Here is a 12,275-nt window from a genome sequence, read left to right as displayed (position 1 = left end):
TGGGAGGCTGAGGCAGGAAGATCAAAGTTCAAACTCAGCCTAGGCAAATTGGTGAGACCCTAAATTTGTTATTTTTAAATAACATTTAAAAAGGGCTAGGGCAGTAGCTCAGGGGTATAGTGCCCCTGGGTTGTATCCATAGTAACTCTCTCTCTCTCTCTCTCTCTCTCCCTTCTGTAATACAAATTCGCCAGCCAGGAACTAAAAGGCCACCAGGGGGCACCAGAAAGTTCTGTCACGCATTCAATTAACAAACATTTTAAAGGACATCTTCAAATTTTGTATTCTGTTAATACAAAAAGTCACAATGAGCTCCCTCTGCCTCCCACAGGGTGTTTACGTTGAAATCAGAGCAGTGACTATCAGTGAATGAGCAATGATCAGTTCAAAGGAGAAGGAAGATTTCTCTGAAGCCACAAAAATTACTCTGAACCATGCAAAAGAAAGGTGGCGCGAGCACTAATATTTTCTATGCCCTGTCTTTTCCTCCACCGAGGTGCAGTGAGAAATGGTTGCCCATAGCAAATAATATTTTTAATAGAAAAATGAAGTGTGCATTTTTCTTACTAGCTTTTTTAAAAACTTATTCCCTGCTACAGAAGTGGTCTCCTGATACCTTAAGGTGTGTTGGTGGCTGTCTTGAGCGGCGGGGGGGGGGGGGGGGGGGGCAGCAGGCCTTACTCTGGAGCATGCTGAACCCAAATCGCCTTCCCCGCCCGCTTCAGTGACAAGCAGGAGATCTGAGGAGCGTACTTAATACATTATTGTATTAAATACATTTTATCTTTACTCCACCCTAAAAAAACCTTCTGAACCGTAAGATCTGTAGGAGTAAAGATGGGCTGGGGATGTAGCTCAGTGGCACAGCACCGGCCTACTAAGCACAAGGTCCTGAGTTTGATTCCTGATACAAAAAAACCACCAAAAAACAACAAAAAACCCCCAACCAAACAAATAAAAAAACCACACATCCCTGAGAGGCAGGATCCTAGCCAGCAGAAGGAAACAGAAATATAAAAGCTCATCTCTAGCCTATTTTTCTTTTCTCCTGCATGTAACACAAGTTAGTATCCCTATGCTTTCTTGTTTTACCACACCCAAAGGGCGGAAGAAACAGCCTTGCTGCGGGCCAGCCTAAACCAAAACCAGCGGGTGATGGCTGGTGCCCCCTGGTGGTGGCCTGGAGAACAGAGCCTTGCACCTGGCGGCAAGCAGCAAGGAGGCACAAAACAGAAAGGGGCCCAATCCAGACAACCGAGCTCGCAGACTGTGAGAGAGGCCCTCTGTCCCTCTGCCTCCTCGTTACTGCCACATAGTCCCCAAATGTGGGCATCCCTCTCCGTTCTAACCTTGTCCCTAAAGAAACCTGCCCGCCTCCAGTTTGGATACAGACAGTAAAGGGGCCTGTGTTACTCAGGACCTGGCTAGTGTCATCACTGCAGGGCACTGGGCATCCATTAGGAAGCACAGTCTTAGAACTTGGATCCTGAATGTCCCCCAAAGCACTGTGTTAAAGGCCTGGCCCACAGGGTGGCGCTGCTGCTGGGTGGTGAGGCAGCTCCCATGGGGGTCCGCAGGCCCACTAAGGGCTGGGGGTCCTGGCCTCGTCCTCTGTTCGCCCTGCTTTGCTCTCCCCGACGATGTCCACTTCACCACGGCCCCAGAACAACAGGCCTCGAACCTCCAAGCCATGAGCCCAGACAGGCCTTTCCTAACTGTAAGTCGATTGTATCTGATAATTATTTTAGTGACAAAAGATGGACGAACACCATGGGCTTCACACACACATCTGCCCAGAAGTACCACAGCCCTAATGTAATTGTTTCCCATGCTGGAGCTCAAACCCAGGCCCCAGGCGTGCTGTGCTGTGCTCTGGAGAAACTGATCAACAAAGAACCTGAGGGCCTTCCAAGGCCAGTGGATACACAGGACTGAAAAGGCAAAGGAAATGTCAGCTTCCCACTTTCCGATCTTGCCAGCCTCCCTAGCTTTGTGTTCTCAAACCGCAGTTTCAATGTAGCCATAGAAACACAACATTTTGCAGTTGTTAGGAAAAGCAAGTCTCAGATAAAAATAATTCAGGAGAAAAACCCTTGAGAGGCTGTTGTAGTCAGGATTTGCGAGGGAACAGATTTAATACGAGGCACACAATTTATAGGATTATTTTATAATATTTACTTAAAGAGTCAAATGCAGAAGAGTGCAAGAGATCTGTCCACATGCTAGAGACCCAAAGAATCCAGCTGAGGCCTTGGATCCCATAGCAATATCCAGCTGAAGACTTAGAGCCCACGGTAATGTCCTCCACGACTCCAACTGGAGGCCTAGATCCCATGACAGTGTCTCATGCAAATCTGTATCAGGAATCTGCACTGGGAAGGCCCAAAGGTCAGTGGTAGAAGCTAGAAAGTTGGTACCAGCTAGATGAAGCATCTGTGCCAGTAGGCTGAGGGATCTGCACTGGAGCTGGAAGTGATGTTCAAGGTAAGGACCAGAGCTCCCCCGAAGAAAATCACGGCCATCCTCAGCAACAGCACGGACTTGAGCTCCTCTGATGATAACAGCTGATTTTGTACTAGGAAAGCCAGCACGACAAGCTTCTTCAGCAACAGCATACCACCTTCCTTCCTACTTTTGCCTTTATGCTGTTGGCAACAATCCTCAGGTAGGCTTTCCACACCCAGTACCACGCTGACTCATTTCAGCTGGGTGTTCCAAAGCTGCCCATTAGTTAATCTACCTAGAGGTATACTGCAATACAGTATATGGTATTTACCTATGGAATAGGCTGGACAGCGCATCAAACATCTGCTTCCCTGGAACTACGCTATCAGTAGGGAAAGAGCCATAAAAACTCCTTTTCAAGTGGGTGAGCAGAAGCCTCTGCTGGTTAATGAGTGTCTGGGAAGCACATCCACTCGGGAAACAACGCCTAGTAACTTTGTCTCCTGTTTATGCCCATTTCTTCAGACCTGGATCCACTCAGATCCCAGGTCCCCATTTACAAGCTCTGTGACCTTAGCCTCTCAACTTCTGCAGACCTATCTCTTAACTGTGGAATGGAAAGAGTAATATCTACTTCATGGGGTCCAGGCAAAGATAAAACAAGGTCATAGGTAGGTTTTGGCATCACTTGAAACTCCCAACTTTTCTTTCTTCTTTGTTTTGAGACAGAGTCATGCTATATAGTTCAGGCTGGCCTGGCCTTATTATGTAGTCCAGGCTGGACTTACATTCATAGCAATCCTCCTGCCTCAGCCTCCCAAGTGCTGGAGGCATGCACCATATAGCCAGGCACCACCATGCCTGGCTCCACTTTTCTATAATGTGCAGGCATTCTTTTCATGTAAAAAAAAATATGAAAATGTTTATCACCGAGGGATGTGAGGCCTAAAGAAGTTTTTAGAGCTATTGTTATGCAGTAAAGCAACTTTGCAAGACTCCTGGGAGTGTTCATTCTGATCAGGGACACACTATGTTGTCAAGGTTCTTTAAGGACACGCAATATGAAATGGATACTGGGTTCAGAAGCAGAGCTATCCCACTTCCAGAAAACAAGCATTACTCTACAAAGTGCCCACCAAAACTTGGGTTGAAATTTAATCCCCACTGTGAATTATTAAAAAGTGGGTCACTAGGTTATAAGGGAAGAGCCACCCATAGGTTCCAGGATTATCAGGTTAGTGAGTCATCTCCCTGGGAGGTCTGTTATCAAAGCTGGTTTGGCCCTGTCTCTTGGAAACCCCTCACCATGGGATGCCCTGTGCCACCCTGGAACTTTGTGGATGCCCATTTACGACCTCACCATATGCAGCTGCCTCGTCTCAGATTTCCCACCTTGTAAAACTGTAAGCTGAAGCGGTGTCTTTTCCTTATAAATGACACAGTGTCAGGTATTCTGTTAGAGAACAGAAAATGGATCGAGATAACTCCCAATTTTAAGCAAACAAATGGTATGCTACAAATTTAAACAGTGTTGACCAGGAAAGTCTAGCCCACTGCCGAGCGTGCTGCACAGGGAGGTGCGGAGAGAACCCCTGGAAGCAACGGTCCTTCGCTGAGTCCCCGGGAGAACACTTCCCAGACGGCAGGCTGAGAGAGCTGTGGTGAGGCCAGAAATAGAGGAATCTCTCACCCACCTCTCCAGCCCATCCACCTCCGTTCCACCCACCAAATCCTCACCGTTCCTCAGATGCAACAGCCCCCAACATGGCCATCCCTTAGAGTGAGCGAAGTCGCCCTTTCTCCTGGACCCTTTTCCAACCCCTCGCCCGGCAGCTCATCCTCCGTGGCTGGCTTCTCCCTGGGAACCAGTGGGCTCCCTGCCTGCCCCCTGCTCAGCTCACTTGGAGCTTGGAGCAATGCGATTCTCAGCCCCTGCCTGCCTTGCGTGAGCTCCTGCACACATCTCGGTCCTCTGGATGCTCAGGGCCCAGAGGTCTGGCACACAGAAGGTTCTCCACAAACAGGTTGGGATGAAAAGTCTGGCTGGAGGTGGGGTCAGGGAGAGCAGGTAAGGAGCATTTCTGGGTTATCAGACAACCACTGAAGGCAGTATAGTGTTCTCTCAGGCAAAGCTGGCTGTCAGCAGCCAGAGAAAACACCAGAAAGGGAGAAGAGATTTTAAAAGGAAGTGGGGACATGGTGGTGCACACATGTATCCCAGCACTGGGAGGCTGAGACAGGAAGATCTCCGTGAGTTTGAGGCCAGCCTGGGCTACATACTGAGTTAAAGGCCAGTCTGAACTACATAGTGAGACCTTGTTTCAAAAAAACAAAACAAAATAAAAAAGAAAGACCCTGTCTCAAAAAACTAAAATAAGTAAATAAGTAAATAAATAAATACCAGAATCAACAACAAAAAAATCCTCCAGCAATCCCAAACAGCTAGGACTCCCACTTCCTAATTTTAAAACTTATTACAAAACTATAGAAATCAAACTAGTATGAAACGGACAGGAGGATAAACATACAAACCGATAGAAGAGAGCAGAGAACCTAGAAATGAACTCTCACATGTGGGGTCAATTGCTTTTCTACAAGGATGCCAAAACCATTCACTGAGGAAAGGGTAATCTTCTCAGCAAATGATGGCAGGAAGACTGGATCCAAATGCATGAGGGTGGAGCCTCACCTTCCACCACATACAAGCTCATGATGGACCAGGGACCCACACCTGGGAACCAGAACCCTAAAAATGCTTAGCATAAGACATAGAGGAACTCCTTCCTGACACTGGATGTGGTAGGGACTTCTTGGCTATGACATCAAAGCACAGGAAACAAAACTAAAAATAGATAAGCTGGACTCCATCACAATTTTAAACTTATGCATCAAAGGCACCATCAAATAGTATAATGGAATAGAATGGGAGAAAATATTTGCAAATCATATATTTGATAAGGGATTAATATCCAGAATATATAAAGAACAAACACCTATAACTCAATAAAAAACAACAGAAACCTAATTCAAAACTAGACAAATGAGCCGGGCATGGTGGTGCACACCTGTAATCCCAGCACTTGGGAGACTGAGGCAGGAGGGTCACCTTGAGTTCGAGGCCAACCTGAGCTACACAGTGAATTCAAAGCCAGCGTAAACTACATAGTGAGACTTTGTCTCAAAAAAAAAAAAAAAAACAACACTATACAACAGACATCCAAAGAAGACACAGAAATGGCCAGTATGCACAGGAAAAGATGATCCTACATCATTCCTCAGAGAACTGAAAATTGAAACAAAATGAGGTATCTCTTCACACCCATAGAATAGCTATGTACAAACAACAGAAAATCACAAGTATAGGTGAAGGACAAACTCAAACTCTCACACACTGTTGGTGGGAATACACAATGCTATAAAATGGTGGGAAACAGTTCGGTGATTCCCAAAAAGCTGAACATAGAATTATATGACTCAGCAATTTCACTCCTATATATACATCCAAAACAACTCACAGCAGAGCTTCACATACTCTTGTACACCAATGTTCACGGCAGAATTATTCACAATAGCCAAACATGAAGGCAAGCTGTGCCCATCCACAGATGACTGGATAAACAAGGTAGGGCACACAGAATATTATTCCACCATAAAAAGGAATGAAATTCTCATACACACTCCAACACAGATGAACTTTGAAAATACTATCCTAAGTAAAGTAAGCAGATACAAAAGGGAAAATACTGTATGATTCTGCTTGTATGAGTGACCTAGAATAGGTGAACAGACACAGAGGAGGCTAAATGTTACCAAGAGCTAGGGGAGGGGAAATGAGAATCCATTGTTTAGTGGGTACAGAAGTTCCGTTCGGGGTAATGAAGAAGTTCTCAAAATGGGCAGTGGCCATGACTGTATATGTTCTTTGTACATGAGTGTGAATGTCTATGCGTGCGTGCGTGCAGTACTGGGGATTGAACCCAGGGTCTCATGTGCTAGGCAAGCACTTCACCAGTGACTGAGCCATATCCCCAGCCCTTTTTGAGACAGGGCTGTGTTAAGTTGTCCAGTGTGATGGCTTGTGTCCCCCTAAAGCCTCATGAAGTCAGAGGTGAGTGTTTTTAGCTGGATCTAGACTGTATGATGCTGGGGTTAAGGATGTGTGATTACTAAATCAATCCACTGACTGGTCTGACACCCACCCTAAGCAGGGAAGCCTAGATAGAATATATAAAAGGAGCAGAAACAAGCTGCTATTGTTGTTTGCCTGCTTTTGCTGTCTTCTGCCTACCATGAACTATTTCTCCTCTGTGATGCCCCTCTGCCATGCCACCCTGCCTCAGAGCCAGCTGATTATGGACTGAAGTCTCTGCAAACTATGAGCTAAATAAAACTTTCCTCCTTCACTTTGAGTGTTAGGTATTTTGTCTCAGCAATGAGAGAAAGTAACAAAGACAGCCAGGCTGGCTTCACACTTGTGACCTCCTGCCTCAGGGTCCCAATTACAGGCAGGTGCCATGGCACACAATTGTACAATTTTCTTTTCTTTTGGCTTTTACATTTTTATTATAATTAAGACAGGGTCTTGCTATGTAGTGCTGGCTGGCCTTGAATTCACTATGTCGCCCAGGCTGGCCTTTGCACTCATAGCAGCTCTCCTGTCTCAGCCTCCCAAGTAGCTAGAAGTACAGGCATGTGCCATCATGCCTGATTGTACAATATTCTTAATATTACTGGACCCTTAAAAATGGTTAAAGTTGGGAATGTTTATGCTACATATCCCTCACCACAACAGGAAAAGAAAAAGTGCCCACATCAGTCAGAAAAGGGAGGGGCCTCTGTGGCCAGCAGGATGGTGCGGCTCGTGTCCTGGCTGTGGGTTAACAATTCAAGCTACACACAGTCCACGCTGGCAGCTGACCAATCTGACTTCAGATAACCCACTTCCCATGCTCAGAACACCAGCAGCTGTGCCCTTAGTTATTTTTTTCATTTAGCTTCTTGATTTTCAATCCTGAAATGTGCCAGGTGGCAGAAGAGGCTGTGGGGTAAGGACAGGGCTTCGGCACAGTTGGCCACTAAAGCTAAGGGAGGGGAGGAAGGAACTGTTGAGCTAACCTCTCCGAATTCCTTCCAGCAGCCAAACTTGATGAGGGCCTGCTTTACTTTTTAATGCCTTTCAGGGAGGGATTCTTCTTACCTTATTGCCTTTTTTTTAGAGCTACACCCCCAGCCTTTTTACTTTGAGACACGGTCTCAAAGATAGGCTTCAACTTGTGATCCTCCTGCCTCAGCCTCCCAGAGTTCTGGCGCTACAGGTACAGACCGCCACACCTGGTTTACCTTTGGAACTCTCTTCACTACCTCCATCACCATCGTGGTCTAGAAGCTGTGATGTCTACACTTAATGTAGACAGACAAATAATCCCCTTTTCAGGCAATTCAAATCATTTCCTTTTAGGCTGATTTCACCAGAGATGGAGCCAGCCAACAACCCCTCAAAAGTACGTATTTCTGCGTCTTTTTAACCACTGCCCCAACTTCAGTACTGCTCAGTCTTTTAACTTTTCTTCATACAGCTGGTTTTTCTGGAACTCTTCCACCAACTTTTTTCTAATTTCTCTCTTTAATTGTATACAACGTTCACATGGCCATTTGAAAAGCTTCTATGGTAAATGAGATCTGACATTTTTTTAATGCCAACAAAAGTGTATAGTGTGACGGCGGCAAACACTATGAATCTGAAAGCAGTGGGTTTAGGATTTGGTGCTCCCTGAGTTTCCTTGTTTTCGGTTGCATTTCCTTGGGTCTAAAACTTCAAGGCCAGCACCTTTCTGTCCACATCAGGGACCCACCCAGGAGGCGCTGCAGCATGGCTGTCAGGGTCTTTGCTGCTCTCCAGGGCACCCTATCCTGATTTCCTTCAGAGGAGGCAAAACAACACAAGACTTTAGAAACTCCCCCTGACATGTCCACTGACCTACTCCACTATATACGAAATTCTAAATGCAAACAAATTTGGTCTAAAAAATTAACTAAGAATTGACAACTGCATCCCAGGCAGACAAGCCTAAATGAGGTCTAGTTGAATTGTGAATCACAGGCTCTGCTTTATGCCGTTCTCTGAAGTTCACTACAAATTATTTACTACTTTTAGAAAACCTATTTGGATCGTACAGCTGGAAATGATCAACTAGGAAATTAGTGATTTCAGACATTTACACCAAACTACCATATCCCCAAATACACTTCCGTCCTCTTGGTAGTACAACTTCTGAAAAAATGAAAAGTAACTGAGGAAAAAATGAACTCAAGTGGCTAGAGGTGGTGGCACACACTTGCAATACCAGCACTCTACGAGGCTGAGGGATGAGGATCAAAAGTTCGAGTCCAGCCTGGGCAACTTAGTAACTTAATGAGACTCTGTCTCAAAATTGAAATTTAAAAAAAAAGCTGAGAACGTAGCTCAGTGTGCAGGCCCTGGGTTCAATTCCCAATACCACATATAGAAAATGAGAGCCAGAGAAAGAAAAGACAAAAGAAAACTTTAATTCTGGTGGTTGCCTTTCTTCTTGAAAGAGCTTTGCAGAATTAGCACATAAATCAAGGTTTGCTTCAGAAGAGACACCACCTCACTCACGGACACACCTGCCAAAGAGCCTGGCTAAGGTTTCAGGTCATAGATCCACACAGGCATACATTCGTGAATAACGGTTCATGTAGGGAGCCCTTCTGAAGTGCTGGTGCTGTGCTAATAATATACACTACTCCCTAAAGTAGATGTGGTTATTAATGCTGTTTCAAAGATGCAGAAATGTACACACTTAAAAGAGTTTAAATAACTGTATTTTCAGTGCTTCCTCTGGGAAGCTGATAAGGCATCTGGCTGAAATTCTACCCAGGTCTCCCTGACTCCACAGTTTCTGTCCTTTCTCTTTACACTGCACCACCTCCTTGAATAAATGCAGTGAGTGTGCATCCACGCAGGCACACACACACACTCTCTCTCACACACAGGTCTGTCCCGGCTGTTACCAAAGCTGGACATTCGTTTCCTTGACTTTAGAGAAGGTTGGCAGCTACTTTACAATAATAATAAATTTTATCTTAAAATCAGATATTTCCTCCCACTTACAGCTATACTTGTTTATACTTCACAATAGAGCTCTTGTACGAGAGGTTTATCTGGTTCATTTTAGTACCTGATTAAGTTAGTTTGAAACAGAGGTTGAACATTCTGAAACATAATTTCTCCCTCAAAAGAGAAGCGCCCAGCATGAATACACTATTCATGGGACTTTCATGTTTGTTATTCTTTAAAGGAACAATAAATTTCAAAACTGCCCAGCCTGAGTAGGAGGACTTCCTTGAGGTCACTGTTATCCATGACAGTCACACGTCCGGCAGGAAGTCTGCAGCAAGCAGGATTAGCACTGAATCCCCCCTTCCTTGGACCCTGGAGAGACCTGTGGCTTGTGCATGTGAACAAGGCAGGACATGGATAAAATGCATACTTTTGCTTTTGCAGTTGTGGAATCTCATCTTTCTAAAGGGTCTTTTACCTGGTACATGAAGAAAAGCCTGCACGCTCCAATAAGATTAATAAACTCAGCACTGGCTACATGCATTTATGGGGTTTGATTCATTCTGTGATACCGGGGTTGAACCCAGGGCCTTGTACATTTGAGGCAAATGCTCTACCGTTGAGCCCTATGCACATCTTCTTCCACTTGAGAAACGAAGGGCTATACTCCTAGGCCAAAGATAGGGATTTATGTTGGTCATTTTTAGGCAAGTTTTGCTAAATATGTGCAGTATAGACAGAACCTCACCAGAGAAAGAGAATATTGCCAAACCACTGGAAACAATGAGGATTAATACCCTGAGAACTGAGGATTTGACTGATAGTTTAACATTCTAACAGCTGAACACTCTGCTTTGCATGTGCTGACTTTGTCTCTTCAGCTCGATGTCAGCCAGTGATCCCACTACTCACCGTCCAGTTACATAGTGAGCCTAGCCGCACATTCCCTGCTCTCAACTTTCATCCTTGGCCAAAACAATACACTGTATTGCTCAGAGATAAGCCTGTGACTTGTGAGTCACAGACACACACTCTATGTCAGCCTATGAAGCAGGTACTATCACTGCCATTTTACACATGCACAAAATGAGACAGGAGACGCTCAGGAAGGTGCAAGACTCCAGCTGCTGAAAAGCAGCACTTGGAAGTGGTCTGCTTCCAAACCTCCTAACTTCCTCTGGGCGTTCCATTCTCTCCTGTTTGTCTTTCTAAAGTTAAATGACTTTTGACAACTTCATCTTTCAGGTATTAAGCATTACTAGCTCAGATTTCTCCCTTATTTGGGAAAACTAAGGGAAAAAAGGGGGTGGTGTTCTCCCAACTAAAATAAAAATTTGTTTCCTAGGATAGTCCCAACCCCCAGGTGGAAGGCCGCTCCTTCATAAACTCCAGAGTCATATAATCTGGGGTTCAGCACTGTCTAGCTGAGTGACCTTAGACAAGTGATTTGACCTCTCTGTGCTTGAGTTTCCTCACTGGTAAAACAGCGATAATAACAGGAACTAACCGTGTTGTTTGGCATTAAATGACAAGTATTTAGAGGTATTTGGTATACCTTACACGTGCAATAAATCTCAGCCATCCTTATCAGGAATAAGCTGCTTGAACTAGATTCAGATTTTTTTATTGTGCATGTTTGCAGTATATGCAGTTAAATTTATTTTGGTAGTATGTAGCTGTTGGGAGGCACAAATAACATCTCTAGTATCTGGATACTCAGGAAGCTACTTTGCATTGAAAAGATGATTAAAAAGCCCACCCCGGGCCCAACCTGCCTATGTGACGGGTGTGTCTTTCTCAAACTAAGCTGTTCTGATATTCGCTGAATTAAAGTAGAGTCTGGATACCTAGGCATGGCCTGACCTGCTAGACACGTGCCGTCTGAAAGTTTGTTCTTTTTGTTTCTTTTGCTTCTTCGGTATTTTTGAGACAAGGTCTCGCTATGCAGTTCAGGCTGGCCTTGAGCTCACTTTGTAGCCTAGGCTGGCCTCGAACTCACAGCCATCCTCCTGCCTCAGCCTCCCGAGGGCTGGGATTACAGGCGTGCACCACCACGCCCAGCTTCGTCTGAAAGTTTTTAATTAAACATTTAAAGCCTGAATTCTCAAAATAAATAAAAATAAAATAAAATAAAGCCTGACTTCTCAAGGGGTTATCAACATGCCCTCGCTCTATCAAGACGCGTGACCATGGAGCCCGTTCTCTGTTCCCCGCACAGCCTGCATTACAGTACTCGGCGTCCCCAATTGTTGCCGTCTCGGAACAAAAGCCTAATTGCTGCTACAATACAGCCCTTCTTCTGAGGTCATCGTGAAGCTCTCGAGCAAACAAGAGAGGGAGTTCTCGGGAGCTGCAGGCACCGCGTTCAAACTCCTAGTCCCCTAGCCGCCCAATGCTGAGTTTCGGAGTCCGCACGCCCTCCACCAGCGCCGCACGGCTGCGGTCTCCAGCCCTTCGGGACGCGAGCGTGCTCCCGCCTGGACAAGCCCCGAGAAAGTCGGGTCGCGTGGGTCCCGGGAGTCCCGCAAGCCCGGCCCGCGCGCTCGCGCCCCTGGCGCCCCCTCTTTCCGCCCCGAGCAGCGCCACGCGGTGGGCGACCCCAGGCGGCCCGGGCGGGGCGCTGGGACTCACGCGGTCTCTCGGGGTCTCGGGGGCCTCTCCCCGGTGGGCTCCGGGCCCCTCGGGGTCTGAGAGTGGGCGCCTCCCATCGCTCGGAACCGGCTCCGACGCGCCCGCCTGTGCGCGACCT

General features: G+C 46.1%; 1 protein-coding gene across 1 annotated transcript in view; it reads right to left on the bottom strand.

Annotated features, from left to right (window-relative positions):
* Tacc1 (transforming, acidic coiled-coil containing protein 1) overlaps nucleotides 1-12,275 on the bottom strand; it is a gene marked incomplete at its 5' end in the record, with an annotated part of 95,648 nt that extends 83,373 nt beyond the window's left edge. Inside the window, 1 exon segment of the mRNA XM_013521504.1 lies at nucleotides 12,158-12,275. Coding sequence (XP_013376958.1) covers nucleotides 12,158-12,234 — 77 coding nt within the window.

Source organism: Chinchilla lanigera, unplaced genomic scaffold (genome assembly GCF_000276665.1).
Source record: "Chinchilla lanigera isolate Chin_1 unplaced genomic scaffold, ChiLan1.0 scaffold00062, whole genome shotgun sequence".
Classification (NCBI taxonomy): domain Eukaryota; kingdom Metazoa; phylum Chordata; class Mammalia; order Rodentia; family Chinchillidae; genus Chinchilla; species Chinchilla lanigera.
Note: the sequence above shows the minus strand (reverse complement) of the source record. Positions and strands in the feature narration are given on the sequence as shown.